Here is a 15372-nt window from a genome sequence, read left to right as displayed (position 1 = left end):
AATTTTCTAGCTGCACCGAACATTCTCTGATAGAAAGAAGGTCCAATGGAGGCTGCTACGCGGATGAAGTTCATCCTCCCCCCCCCCCCCCCCCCCCCCAACCAAAAAAAAAAAAAAGCAGAATAATCAGTCACTGACCAGATATCAAGCAGGAGTGGCTCAGGCAATCACTGCATTGGTAATTAATCCAGTTATAACCGTTGCAGATTCTACTTCAAAATTTTAGCCCAGCACCAGGTACTGTTGTAGCAATGAGGTATCCTGTTTTTTGGATTGAAACCCATCTCAGAAACTCAAACAGCAAAGCATTTGATTCGAAGCTAGGCTGGAAACTGTCAGGCCAAATTTTGACTCATCAGCTAGCTCCCTTTGCTTCTACCACTACCTCGCAGCCTTCCCAAATCCCTCTAGTTTTCGTTTCTTCCTCCAGAGAGGATTCCACGGCCAAAATATGGATACAGACCTGCAATCCCTTAGGCCGAAAAGGCCTTAAAAAGATTACTCGGGAAAGGCTCAAGTGATTCTAAACATGTTGGTAGATTTCAGTGGAACATTTTAAGCATCCAAAATTCCAGAGTGGAGTTAATATGATACCCTAATTCACAAAAGAGCGAAAGGACAATAGAATGAGAACAATCATTTCGAGCTTCCAATAAAAGAATTGCAAAACAAACAGTATATTAAGGATCTATCAATGTTTCTGACCATCAAATATTTCATACTTGGTGGTCAGAAATGGAGCAGATGCATTCAGCAAGAATAACCAGAATATTCACTGGAATCACCTTGCCCAAGTAAATCGAAAATTTAACCCAACTAGAGGGGAAATGAATCAAAGAAGGGCATTCAAGTTATCCTAGACTTGACCTAGTCACCTCATAAGCCAAGAAGCAGGCTGCATTGGCCGGAACACTGCGAGCCATGGCTGGTCCGAAACCCTTGTAGAGGCCCTTGATTCCTTCTGATGCCAATATCTTCCTACATGCATCGATGGAGCCAGAGAACTTGGGATTCTTATAGTCATCGACCTGAATCACACTTTTTACAACATCGGTTGGATAGACCGACAGCCAGAAGGATGCTCCAGCCAAGCCTCCAGCAACAATCAGCGAACCTCTTCCAAGACCTGAAGTGTCTTTTCCTCCAGCAAAGTACTGCTTGAAGGCTTCGTAGACCCCAAACATTGCAGCATTTCCAGGGACTTCGCGTGCCAATGTCGGAACAAGACCTTTGTAAAGGCCTCTGAGGCCACCTTCTGATTTGAGAACATGCTTTGCCACATGCATAGGACCTCCATATTTTACTGCACCAGAAGAGGCAGCAGACTCTGCTAAGGCACTTTGGGCTTGTAGCCTGTTTTACAATTTGTGACAAAAGGAAAGATTTCATATCAGCATATATAAGTCATGGTCCTTGTTCAAGAATTACATGCAAACTCTCAACAAGTCTTCTATCAAAATAATCTCATTAAGTGAACGTGTTAAAATATGCAGGCAAAGCATTTGCATGCCTAATATGTTTAGTCTATATGCTTTGCTCAGTTGCTCCCCAAGACCCTACCCAGCTCCGGAAGGTCATTAGAAACCTATGTTAGGAAGATACATGAAGAAGACTAACTAGAAGAGTATTCGTCTGGTATGCCATAATCATTACAAGAAAAAATAGTGGATATTTAGTTAAGAAAGAACCAGAGGAATTTATTTCAGCATTTGAGCAAGTTAAATACTATTTTCTTATCGTTCATCTCTGCTAATAAGGTTACAAGTAAGAATATCTAGTGTCATTTGTTACAATAAATTGCCTGAAAAGTTCATTTTGTTGATACAAGGACTTCAATTCACTCAAGAAATAAGCAAACTAGTACTATTAAAGAGCGAAGAACAGAAATATGGCCATTATGATAAGTTGCTTTAGCCAATTCTTTCTTTTTGTCTTCTTATCTTTTATCTCTTGGAATGTTTTTATGATGATCCACTAGCTTGCCCTACTTGATGAGTTGCTTTCTAGCGCCTGACAATCAAAATTAGGTTGCAGCCAAAAAGGCATTGATATTTTTTGTGTAAACTAACCATGGATAGAAAATATTTAAGTAAAATGTTCCTCTACCTCCACGTTAATCATAAAAATTCAATCATTTCACCATAAACTGCTTTCAAATTGTAACTAAGCGCACTATCACTGACCTGCACTTGATCAGTTCTGTTGGGCATGCTAGGAATGAAACTGCAACTCCAGCACCAGCACCACATACAACCTGCTGGTTTACTGTGAGTGGGGCACCGGGTTCTGACCTTAACAATGCCTCCATTTGTCCCCTCACTGTAAAGAGAAGAGCATTGAACGCTGCAACAGTGGCAAGTGGAGCTCCCATCCCTTTGTATAAACCCCTTGGGCCTTCACCGGCGATTGTTTGCTTAACTGCATCCATTGCACCAGAATACTTTGGGAGTTGACCAGGAAGTGGGGCAGGCTGGCTCTGAAGTTTAACTTTGATGGTATCAAAGGGATGCCCAACAATCAGCTGTGCTGCACCTCCAATGGTTCCAGCAGTCAAATCCTTGGCGATTTCTGCCATCTGTGGCATTATAAAATCATGTGAGGAGTGACAGTGTATAGATATATTTTACCCCCTCACCTTTTCTTATGTATTTTTGAATTTTAATGAATCCACAGTTTAACTCATGTTAGGGAACCCTATATCGAAGCAACATTTCCTATCAAATGATACATTGCTTCCATATTTCTGAGAGGAGATAAAACAGCTAAAACCTGTTAAAACAGATAAAACAGTTAAGCGCTAACAGATGCAGCACAAGGACAAACATTTAAGAGAACAATTGATCAATACAAATTCAGAAAACATCAGTAAAGACATAGAAAAGAAGATGAAATACAAGTGATTTTTAAAAAATAATTTTAAATGAGCTGGAGTAATGGTAGCACTCTGTTGCATTAAAAGAATATGATAGACTAATCCTCATTATCATAGTAAAAGGGCATTTCCTTTCACAATTGAGAGGAAAATTACTTCACATAATCTGATTAACAGTTTGCAAACTACAAAAATAAAGTAGAGGGCAAAATAAAGAGTTCAGTTATGAAAAATAGGCTATTTGAATGCCTAAAAAATAATTCATACGAAGATTTCAAAGATAACTAAGTTGTTATTTCTGACAGAAAAGGAAAAAAAAAGAAGAAGAAACAGTGTTAAGTCCTTGACTCCTACAGAAGATGGTCAATAGTAGTACTAGTGCTTGTCAATTAATTAAAGACAACACAGGCATGTTAGCAGGGATATCTCTTAGGTAACTAGTCCTTTAGGCTTTGTTTGGTTCCAAATAATTTTAATTGGAATATTTGAATAACTTAATTAAAACAAAAAAGGTATCCTTGTTAACCAGGTAACTAGCCCTGACACATTGCACATGGTTGTAATCTGGTTAAAGATGAGTAAGTACCAAAAATGTGTTTTTCAATCTTCTTGAAATACCAAAAGTACTCCTCTTATTGTTGGGGCTTATTCGGCTGCACAAAAGTTGTTCTGCTTAATAAAACTGAATTTTATTCAGGTCTGTCCGGGAAGCAAACAGGGCCATATTGTTAAAAATTATTTACCAATACATCTGCGAAAAGTTAGACTTCATTAAATGACAAAACCAAGAGAAGTAATTAAAATGATCATAAGTGAAATGATCTTGTTATCACAAGGAAATGTGATTATGGTAAAAGACTGAGAGAACTGTTTGTAGCAATAAAAGTATGATCATAGCAAATGATTCTGCAATCAGGTTGTTAAATCAAACTACATAATATACTTCTGTTCTGTATTATTTGTTGATAACTAACATTTTTCAAAGCTGAAGATTTTTTCTTGCCTATAACATCTTTTATAATGCACTACCAATCAGTCATAAATTCTGATAAAAGACACAATTGCTATTTTTTTTTAGAGAACTACGAACATTTTGCAGTCTAAATTTGTGTTTGCTCATCCAGTTAGTATGCTACCATGCTTATGGGAGACATTTACAAAAACCTTAGCAGTCCTTTTATAGCATTACCTAATATAAATCAGATGCACGATTTCCATGGAGATCTCATTATAGAAGCATTGCAGCTTCTCCTAAAATTCAATGTCAACAATTTCAAAAAATCTCCTTAAAACAACATCCTAAGAGAGAATATTTGACAGTTCTGTAAGATTTGTCTCTCAGAGGGAAAGTTCATTTCTTTATATTATTTGTCATATTTCTCCTAGTTGCCTTTTATTTGTAAAATAAGTCTTTTTTGTGCTTGCAATTCTCAAAGCTCTCTTTCTTGTGCATATCTAAATGTAGGCGTGTATCTTAAATGGTGTATCATAGAACTACCTAACCTTAATGAACAAGCTTTATTGCTCCTATAAGGATCAACCTTATAGGTTTATATTGATGATTCACCAAGTTGCGATACATTTTACAACTGGCACTCATCATGACATTAACCACCAGCATACCGATGCCTAAATCGCAGCTAACATGAGCATAGAAAAGAGAAAAGCATGCAAGAATACTTCGAGGACCAGTGGGAGAGCATAGAAATCTATCTTATGAATTACAGAATTTAAACTTGCTTATCAGGGTGCAGCAATCCCACCACCACCCCATCCCTGAAACATCTGTATGGAACATGGAAGCAAGGTTTGATGTAGGAAAGTACATCAGCCTCAGGAGCAATAATAATAAATGAAATAGCCTAATTGAAATACATGCCTTACATTGCTGTAAAAAATCATGTCGTAGAAGATTCCTAACAAAATGTTGAATTGACCCTAAGCATGTGTTGCCCCCAATTAAGAAAAAGTACATGGGTCCACCGTTGCTGCTTTTAAATGACAATGAATGCTAATTCATTTGGTGTTTACAGTGACTACAGACCCTTTTAACTAAATTTAGGCCTCTCATACCACAAAATCCCCATCTTGTTGAGAATTCCTTCAACCACCTCGAAATATATAAGAAACACGAAGTAGAACACGGTGTAGCAATTGACTTGATTACCAGTTGTCCCAGTCCAAGAAAATCCATGAAATGCACATATTGTAAATAAATTGAGCTTATTTAACAAGATAAATAATATCATCTGGACGCCTCTTCATATCTTAGGGATTAAAGCAAAGCCAAAATTTTTTGACAAGAAGAAAGTCCCATTGACTTGACAGTACACAGACTGAGGAAGATTCCACATGTCACCATGTAACTGCAACAACTTGATTCAAACATGTTAATAAATTTAAGAATCTCACAACCATTTCATGCAACATATAGTGTCATCATTGCTGTTTCTCCTCAAACTTGAAGCTTGCCATTGGAAGGATCAGCTGTGATTATTGAAAAGCAAAAGCAATACGCAAGCAAAATATCAAGCAAACTACAATATGATTATTTAGGTGAATCGCTCCAAATTCAACTGCATAAAATATGGTTGCAACCGCAAAAAGACTCATACTTGATAAGAATAAACTCGACACCAAGGGATCCATTCTCAATCAAACATTCTCAATGACTGACATCCCATATTTTTATCACAACATTTATCCAATTTTATCCTCCCCCCCATCCCCCCACCTCCATCCTAAATGGTTCTCATCAATATTTGATGCTAAACCTCACAAACACAACTCAGTTCAAGGTTCTATAATCAAGAACAGAATGGAATGGAATCATTAGAGGTTTATAAAAGTTTATAAGGGATCAAAGAAGAACCTTAGCAGGACTTGAAGAGATGTCTTCTTTGTTCTTTGGATTGAAAGGTTCGAAAAAACACGGGAAGAAATCCGTTTGTAAGGAATCGAACCACCTGAGGCCAGACGGAAGCCCTCGATAACAGATGGAACGTAGGATGACGCGAAAGCTCCAAACTCCGCCGCCTGATGGGCTCGATTCCACCGCTCGTGGAGCAGAGAGAGAGAGAGAGAGAGAAGCTCCGAATAGAGGGGTTGGTGGAGAACCTCTCCCCGTATTCCGGATCGGGTGGGAGGGGTTTGGGTTGGTGGGCTCGCGCGCACACGACATTATAATAAAACGGGCTTTGGACGCCTTCTTCCTAAGCGACAACTGTCGATTTGGACGATTTGGACACTCCACTTGACTTCTAAGGAGGCTAACTCTTGCTCCTACGATTTGATGTTTGTAACTTTAGGACGAATCCAAAGAGAAATAAAAATGATTTTTGGTGCTAGACATCTATAAAATTTTCTTTTGTAAAATTTGATAATCTTAGATTATGCCTCATATAGTAAGAATAGCAAAGAAAAGACGTACTTGTGAAGCTTATAGAGATAAATTTTTCAAGGGCATTGTATCCGAGATTTGAAGTTGAGTCCAAAACAATCCATTTTGGCCAAAATGAATGGACTTTGACAGATATAGGATAGATAAATCATTGCACCCAGCCCTGGGAGTCCAGTTACTTTTTCCCATTTATTTGTTATAATCCCTGGTATCCTTTGTTGGTTGGTCCAACTATTTAATTTCAGAACCCACCATTCGAGGCTGGAGGGAAGCTTAATAGATGTATTTAATTTCAGAACGCATTATTATAGATTATATTGAGATTCATGCTCATTTTCATGCAGTGATTCTTCCACATTGATCATTGATCCCGTGACATGGTTGGGGCCCCAATTCTTTCATTTATACTCCATATATGTTTAAAATTATTTCTTCGTTGATTTTATACTAGGACATGATATTCTTACCTCAAGTGATGTATCAGTCCGCATTATGGTATATATAATTACATGTAATTATACAAAAAGAAAAATAGTTTGAAAAATTATATAAATTGTGCAAATTACGTGAGTCCAGTACATTATCTCTGTTTTTTTTTAAAAAAAAACTCTACCATCTTCTTGTTCACACTCAAGAATTGTCACAGTCTCTTCTTTTTCGAGGAAAGAATTGGGCAAAAGCCCAATCCGTCACGATTCTAGTGGTCGGTTTCAATAGCTAATTCACTCCCACCATATTCGAAATGGTCGGTGTAACTAGCCATTTTTATTTTCTTTACTTCATACTCCTCTGAACTAGTGGAGTCACCCCATTTTTCCCCAAACTTTTCAGTATGTTTCCTTGTTCTCTTATTTCATTTATTTCTTAATCTATTTATTTTTGAGGGAAAGATTTGCCGTAGTTTTCATGCAACAGTAGACGCGGTACAAACACGGCTTTGGATAGGGACTGACACGGTCTCTTCGCACGCATTCTTATGGTCAAAACCAGATGCATCCTTCTCATGTACTTGGAGCCGTACCATCCGGTTGGCTATGGATTCTGAAAAATTTGTATTGAAAACAAAGATTTGAATTGCTTTGTCCATGTGACTGATGTGCTTTATATACAAATTGAGCTTCCAAATCACTGAGGTGGTAGCCTAGTGAGAGCGTGGCCCTACTTCCAGCCAAGTGGTTCCGAGTTCGAAACGCACGGGTGTCGATTAAATTGCGGAGGCCAGATGCTCTTTGCTTGGACACGGGTCTGGAAGGGCGTATCGCTCGGCTGGTAGCCTCGGTGGTGCCAGGTGTGACGTACTCACACGTGGTATTCGTGCCGGAGCCCAGAGGGATAACCAAGCCGAGCTCACGGGTCTCCAGGCAGGGTGGGGGCCCAGTGGAGGCTACTATGCGGGGGTGAGCTTGTCCCTTCCCCCCCCCCCCCCTTTCCCCTTTTCTTTAAGCAAAAAAAAAAAAATAAAATTGAGCTTCCAAATATAGTAGAATACAATAATAAAATTTCATTATTACGGAAAATATACTAGGAATCAGATATAGTATAATAATAATAGCAAAATCTTATGATTTGGTACAAATTTTAATTTCGAATATGACAATCAGATCTCATAATGTTTGGAGATTGATCTAAGATATCATAGCAAAATTATGCATGCAATATGTAGCAGTTATGATATCATACCAAAATTATGCATGCAATATATGGTAGTTGTGATATCCAATATCTTATATACTATAATAGACGAGATTATGCATGATTCCAAGCTACAATAGATTTCTCCCTTTAAATTTGCATAAAGAAAGAATTAATCATCATAAGAATACCATTAATGAAATTCCAGAAAAACAAATTTCTGGTCCTGCATGGAATTGGATAAGCGGTATTATTGAACCAGACGAAACAACAAGCGATGAAACCAAAGACAGATAAAGCAAAGGCAAATGAGATTATATCTCGGGGAAGGCAGCATCTTTTGCCAGCGCTTTGGCATCATCCTTTCCTTCAATAACTTAAAATAGCCGACGGTCAGTGGGGTAGGTAAAGTAGTAACCGTGGAAAGGGCACTACTCTCGACGGCCCCTAAAAGACGGGGAAAGACAATAAGCACACGTTTTGGATCCAGATTAGAGGGAGGGCTTGGCCTCCTTGACAAAGCAATGTGAACAACGTGCTGAGATAGGTCTAGAGGTGTCTCGGGAGCTTTCTTCACTACATCAAGAAATTGGGGGTGGGATTCCCACAAAGATAGCCACTTTCATTATATAATTCTTTTCATTTTCCGTTTTTTTTAGGTGGCGACTCCATTTCTATTTTGAAAGAGGAAATAACTTTCAGAAGTAGGTAGGCGAGTGATTTCCGGGTAGGTCTTCAGTTATATGCAATTTTCCTTTTCACTCTTTGGTATTTGGCATATCATCAAAATTTCTTGGTGAGATATCAGATTTTTCTCTTTTGTGATATCCTCCAAAATCTCTCTTGCTGTATGTGCACTCCTTGTATTTGTTGGTAGTCGGTGTTGGAAAATATTCTCCAAGAGTTGATCAACTTTTAAATAGGGTGTTTTGGACCAGGTCAGGCCTAGGCTAGAACCAAGCCTGGGTTCAGACATTAGGCCCATGCCCAACCTGGAATGGATCTTGCCCAGGTATATCAAACCCGAGCCCATTCTATTAAGAATATGAGTTTGGGCTGGTCTAGGCTCAGAACAGACACACTTAATTTACATTTCCAAGAGAAGCCTGGGCTAAATATTGGCCGGGCCTTAATTCCAGCCAAGCCTGGTCTTAGTTTTATCGGGTCAGGTCTTAAAGCCCATTGACAGCCCTTCTCCTAAGTTAGCACACAAGGCCAACGCACCTGCGCCTGCAAATGATCTGAGCTTACCTATGGCCCTTGCACGCGGGTTTTATTGACAGATGCCATGCAATGAAATGGAATGAAGCCAGATGCTTGATTGATCCTACATCGTTACTGTAGTTGTAATGATTTAGGATCTCGTCCAAAAAGACTAGATAGGAGATATTGTTTGGATTCTTTTAGTTCCTGTATAAATATCCAAGATCTACCTAGCTAGAGGACAACCAATATAGGAATTAACATACATTCGGGTCCTTGAATACTTTCTCTTTTAAGCCTTGGTATTCTTACAATGTTATAGATCCAAATATGATCAAATCCAATCATAAATATCATAATTAGACTCTCGTTAGCCTTAAAAAGGCTTGTGGTGGAGTGTCATATAGTCATATATGAGTCATACATCGAGTTCACTCTGATATCATTTATAATGACTCAAAATCTCAGCTAAAAAGATTAGTTAGAAGATATTATTTGAGTTTCATCTCTCTTCTCTTCTATAATTTATTTTACATACTGCTACCACTAGGAACCAGCCCGACCCAATTGCCAAGTATGTAGGAGTCACTGGAGATTTCGGCTCATCTGCCATTTGGATTGGAGAGATCGGATAGGACTGCTGCACACCTTCATTGCGATGTTCCGATGGTCATTGTGCTCGATCAGCGGTAATTTCGATGTCGAGCACTTACGAGTCAGCGTCGAGCAACGGAGGAACAACTTTGGACGATGCTCCGATATTGACTCTGACATGAAACAACGAAAATAAGAAAGCCCATCCATCAGAGTATCTCCAATGGAGAATTCTTCAGTATCTAAATCAGACATGATTTTTAGAGAACAAGAGGCCTAAGAGACAGAGAAGTAATGTGAGAGAATCAAAAGAGAACTTAACTGGAGGACCCTTAGGAACACAATATATATATGAGGATCGAAGCATGTCACCTGGTAGTTTAGGGATATACATTGGTTGATAAGATAACAAACCATGTATATCGTCAGTTAATCTCGTCCGCGCTTCTCAATTATGAGATTTACTCCGGTATCGCATTTGTTAGAATATAATCAGCAATCATGGCTGAATTTTTGCTGACTATAGAAAAAGTTAATTTGACACAGAAAATTTTTTGTGCGCTTTTTGGATCAACCATATTGTAAGTTTTTAACATCCTGCCTGTGATTAAATGGCAAGCTTTATTTGATCAATTTGTCTTGTCAGCATTGATCAGGCATGTATCACATGCCATTCTTGAGAAGGAAAACTAGACTCCCCGAAATACAGTGTGTTGCTGGAAATTGGACCCGGGGGCAATCTTCGGTCGAGGAGAGGAAACGACTGTTTGTTCTCACGGCGGGGCGGCGGTCTGTCGGCGGGCGGCGTCCTCCGTCCGGGGCGGTCGGAGAGAAGGAACAGCAGGTCCTCGCAGCGGGGCGGCGATCCGTTGGCTGGCGGCGTCCTCCGTCCGGGTGCCTGCACACGAACCGGTGGCCGGGTTCTCCGGCGCCGGCCCTCCGACGCTCAAGTCAGGGAGGGGGCAAATAGTGGGGAGAAGGAGATAAACAGTGATTTTTGGGTGTATGAATGTTCCGATCCCCTCTTGGGAGGCCAAGGCTCCCTTTTATATGCGGGGGTCGGTTTACCTGTGATGTAACAGGGCGAGACCGTAGTACGGCTTGGCATGTTGTTCAGGTCGGCGCTCGGTCAGGCGAATCATTGCACTGATGTCGGCGGTATGGCCGAGATCAGAGACTTATCATAGTCGACTAGACCCTGCTGGGTCGATTTGCCGTGGAGAGCCGGGGATCCGTAGATGTCAGGAGCCATGCGCATTTATTATGGAGTAAGCCGGAGATCCGCATTATTGGTGGAGTAAGCCGGAGATCCGCATTATTGGTGGAGTAAGCCGGAGATCCGCATTTATTATGGAGTAAGCCGGAAGATTACAGCGGCCATGCGCAATAAATGCCGGAGGGGTGTTAGAGTACGGTCCTCGGACATCGGGGTTTCTCTTAGGTCGGAGGTTTCGGGGTCGGTCGTCTTGTGGCCGAGCGTTCCGAGGTCGGACGCTGACTTCGGCTGTCCGGGGTCGGAGGTTGTACGGCTTCTTAGGGGTGTTTATGTCATTTGGGGGGAAACTTTATTCCCCCCAACACTACCCCCCGACTTCCGAGTTCGAGCGGCTTGTGGAGCTCGGACGTGGGAAGTAAAGTCTGTCACTAAGGTTGGGGGGAAGGGCTCGCCCGCCCCCTTGTGCTTTCCGGAGCTTTTATGGTGAGATATGCGCCCTTTGGCGTCTCGAGGCTGCTTTATTCGGTGAGCTAATGATGGAGCTCGTATCATCATGCTTCTTGAATTGCCAGGATCATTTTACGGCGGATTAATAATGGGGGACCTCGAGCTCGTCGAGGCGGTGTCTCGATTCCGTAATCGATGTTTCTGGCTCATTAATGAGTGTGCCGTTACGGGGTTTGAAACGGACACGCGGCGCGACCCGAGGTCGGACGCTTTCGATTTCATGTTACTGGATCATAATTCCGAAGAAGTGGAGGCCTCATCGGGGCTCCACGTGTCCCAGATCTTATTAAACGAGGGGAGCGGGGGTTACGTCCGCTCGTTCCTCAGGACGATTTGATTCTGTGGGCCCATGATGAGGCCCCGAGATCCGATGGGACAACGCTTCGATTTCGTATCCGATTTATTAAACCGGAGTGAATACGGTGCCTCGGCTTCCGAGGTCGACACGTGGCGCAACCCGAGGGGATGGGAACCGACCCCGTCGATCTGGGCCGTCAGGGGGGTCTATATAAACCCCACGAGTCTGCCCTAAAGGTCTTGTTTGGCTGCCTCTTATTTTCGTCGTCTTTCCCCCCTGCTTTCTCCCTCAGTTGAGTCTTGCTGGTGGTGCCCGGAGCGATTTCCGGCAATGTCCAGTAGGTTTTCTTCCCGTTTTCACTAGGGTTTCCTCTTTTCTCCTCCTCGTCAACCTCCATTTTCTACTCTTAACTTTTGCTCCACTCTTCCGTGAGAATGGGTTCCGGTCCCGAAGAGGTTGGGTCGAGTCTGTCGGAAGAGGAGCTGGAGTTAATCCGCTCCCGTTTCTTCTTCCAGCCCGGGTTTCGCCTTGAAACCGCAGGGCCGGAAGACAGGGTGACGCAGCCGCCCCCAGGTCGGATCGCGGTTTACCGCGAGACACTTTGGGCGGGCCTGCGTTTTCCCGCCCATGAGTTCGTGAGCAACTTGCTGGCCGAGTACCAACTCGTCCCGGCGCAGTTGGCTCCGAACTCATGGAGGACCATAATTGGGTTTTTATCCCTGTGCCTCGGGCACGGAATCCCGATTTCGGTAGGCCTTTTTCGCCGGTGTTTTCTGTTAAAGAAAAATCCGGCGGACGTAGGGTGGTTATATTTCGCCTTTCGGGGCGGTATGTCACTCTTCCGGGGCGCCCCTTCCTCGATTCACGAGTGGAAGAGGAAGTTTTTCTTTCTGGCGTCTGCGGCGCCTTGGGGGTTCGAGCCAAGGTGGGGACACCCTCGGCTGAAGGCCCTCAACAAACTCTCCGAGCCCACGGGGAGGGAGCTGAGGACCCTGGACTCTTTGCGAGCCCTCGGGAGGGGCAACGACCTGACCGAGCTCCTGCGGGAGGACGCCCTGGCGAGCGTGGGTCTGAGCTCGGCGCGCCCCGAGGGTAAGGGCGGTTGCATTATTCTATTTATTTATTTCTTGTTCTCCGTCTTTACGGTCACTGGTCTGACTCTTAACAAAATTTTTGATTTCAGATATTCCACGCATGCCGACCAGCAACACATCACTTTTCTCTCGCCTGAGGAGGCGAGAGGCCGAGGTCGGGGGCGCAGTGCCCCAGCCTCGGAAGAGGGCGAGGACGGACGGCGCTTCTTCGTCGGCCGGGACGAGTGGCCCCGAGGCGGGGGCCCCTGCAGCCGACTCGAGGCGGGAGCGGGTTGTTGGTGATGCGGGCCCGTCGGCCCCTCCTTGCCCTACCCCCCTTTCCCAGCGGGGGGAGCCGTCCGTGGTCCGGCCGCAGCAGCCAGGACCCGGGCTTACCCGAGGCACCGAGGCGAGCGGCTCCGGGACCTCGGGTTCGATCGTGCCGAGCTCTTCTCGGGCTTTCCGAGAAGAGTCGGCCGAGCCGGACTCTCCTATTCCCGAGGGGCGCTCGGCCTTTCAAGATGCCGAGGTCGCACGCTCCATGTTGCGGCGTGCGGTGCTTCCAGCGGACCGGACCGTGTTCCGGGGTATTTCGCTGGAGGAGGTCGTCGGCAGTGCTTACTGCAACACTGCCCGGGTAAGCTTTCTTCTTAATTTTCCCGAGTTTTTAGCGTACATATGTGCTTTTCAACTCACAATACCCTCGTTTCTTCCTTTTCAGCATATTCTCGAGCTCGACACCATGGCGTTCATCGCCCATGGGTATCGGGAAGAAGTTCAACAGCTCGGCCAGCAACTGGAGCCGGCCAAGAAAAGAGTCGCCGAGCTGGAGGCGGCGTTGGCCGCGGCCGAGGCTCGGTGGACAGCCACCGAGGCTGAGCGCCTTGCCATGGTGGGGGCGCTCGAGGAGGAGAAGGCGGCTCATGCCCTGACCAGGGCAACCATGCGCGGCACGGAGGCGCGCTTAGGGGAGGTCCAGGCCAGGGTCGCGGCCCTCGAGTATGAGGAGGGGGTCTTACGCCTCCGACTCGGGCAACTTGAGGCCCGGGAGAGGAGGGCCCTCGAACGAGCCGAGCATGCTGTGGAACTCTTCAAAGAGTCGCAAGAGTTCCGCGACATGTTGGAGGAGGAGACGGTCGACGGTTTCCTTCGAGGCTTCGAGAACTTCCGGGACCAGGTGCGCCGGTACTGCCCTCAGTACGACTTCTCGACGGTCCGTCCGAGGGAGGACCGGGGCTGGGGGTCCGACGTGCAAGCCCTTCCTGCAATCCTGACGTCCGAGGCGGGAATATACGAGCAGGACCCCGCCGAGCCTTCGACGGGGGTGGCCGAGGCAGACGGTGTCATGGAGGCGGCTCCGGCGGCCGAGATCGATGCTGTCCCGGAGGCGGCGCCCGAAGCTCCTGCTCCCGGCCCCGAGCCTGTTCCGGAGGAAGATCATGAGGTCATCAATGTGCCGGATGACCCCCCGGATGTGGCCCCCGCCGCTTAGGACTTAAGCATATTTTTCTTTTCTTTTTCATTGTATCCGGGGTCGGCCCTTGAGTGGCCGACTTCCAATTTTGTAATTGGCCTTCCGGCCCTTTGTTAATGAAGAAATGTTTGTCATTCTGTGTTCATCTTTCCCTCTGTTGTCGTGGATGAGGCTAGAACCTTGGCTAACCGCCTTGACGACCTCTAACTTCGTATTTTAATCTTTGGGCTGCTTAACAAAGCTGCCCTTTTTCCTGGCTATATCTTAGCCTTCTCGGATTCCAGTCGTCTCGACCAAACGGAGCTCCGAGCTTAGGTTTCTAGAAAATTTCTCTAAGTCCTATAACTCGGATCTTAGAGTCGTGGGAGTTGCCACGTTTGGCCTTTAGGAAAATCTTAAGGCACCGAGGTCGGGCCTTAGCCCTTCAAGTGGGACCGGAATAGGTCTATTCGTGCCGCTATTCGGAGAGTTTAGTCGGGTTTCCGAACTCAACTCCGAACCTCTCATAGGGAGCGCGGGCTAATAAACAAGTTATTGCCGAAGGTTTTCATAGTTATCGTCCTCGGACCCTGCCGAGATTTCGGTGAACAAGGCTGGGATTCCCAAAGGTCGCCTTGGTACCTGTGCTTGGCTGGTACATTCGTGGCCGGGACCACTTTTCCAGCTGGACGTCGGAGTTTACTTAGAAGAGCCGAGTTGGGCCCTACTTTATAAAGCCTTAGTACGGATTACGGAGACTTGACGAACAGAGCAGGCATAATGAGGTTGGGAGGTCGGTCTTAAGCCGACCCAGCGAAGAAGCCCGGCTTTGGGGCAAAATAAGACTCCAACATTGGACGAGATCCCGCTTGGCAATATGTAGATAAAATTTGACAAGGAGGGCGTCTAGTTGGGTGTACCTCTTGCATTCTCGGGGTCATGCTTCGCATGGTGGAGTAGGTCGCTTCCCTTCCTCGTCGACCTCCGGAGTCATTTTTGACTGGTAAAAGGGGCCCGGGCTTCCCATGGACCCGGCGACTCTTGCCGGAGTTGAGAGGATCTGGGGAGGCTCTGTTAATTTGTAGCCCTTTTTGAGATCCAGGGGGCTTAAGACCCTATGGTCG

At 44.8% G+C, this 15372-nt stretch overlaps 1 protein-coding gene across 1 annotated transcript; it reads right to left on the bottom strand.

Annotated features, from left to right (window-relative positions):
- Positions 1 to 627: 627 nt before the first annotated feature.
- LOC103702640 (mitochondrial carnitine/acylcarnitine carrier-like protein) lies at positions 628 to 6023 on the bottom strand. The gene is made up of 3 exons (XM_008785148.3): positions 5745 to 6023; positions 2184 to 2575; positions 628 to 1353 (listed from the first exon to the last, which is right to left on the bottom strand). The coding sequence occupies exons 2-3, from the start codon at positions 2573 to 2575 to the stop codon at positions 852 to 854; spliced, it is 894 nt and encodes a 297-aa protein (XP_008783370.1). The 5' UTR covers positions 5745 to 6023; the 3' UTR covers positions 628 to 851.
- Between the last annotated feature and the right edge of the window lie 9349 nt (positions 6024 to 15372).

The sequence above is a fragment of the Phoenix dactylifera genome, unplaced genomic scaffold, assembly GCF_009389715.1.
Source record: "Phoenix dactylifera cultivar Barhee BC4 unplaced genomic scaffold, palm_55x_up_171113_PBpolish2nd_filt_p 001710F, whole genome shotgun sequence".
NCBI classification, from domain to species: domain Eukaryota; kingdom Viridiplantae; phylum Streptophyta; class Magnoliopsida; order Arecales; family Arecaceae; genus Phoenix; species Phoenix dactylifera.
This window is presented reverse-complemented; position numbering and strand designations above follow the sequence as displayed.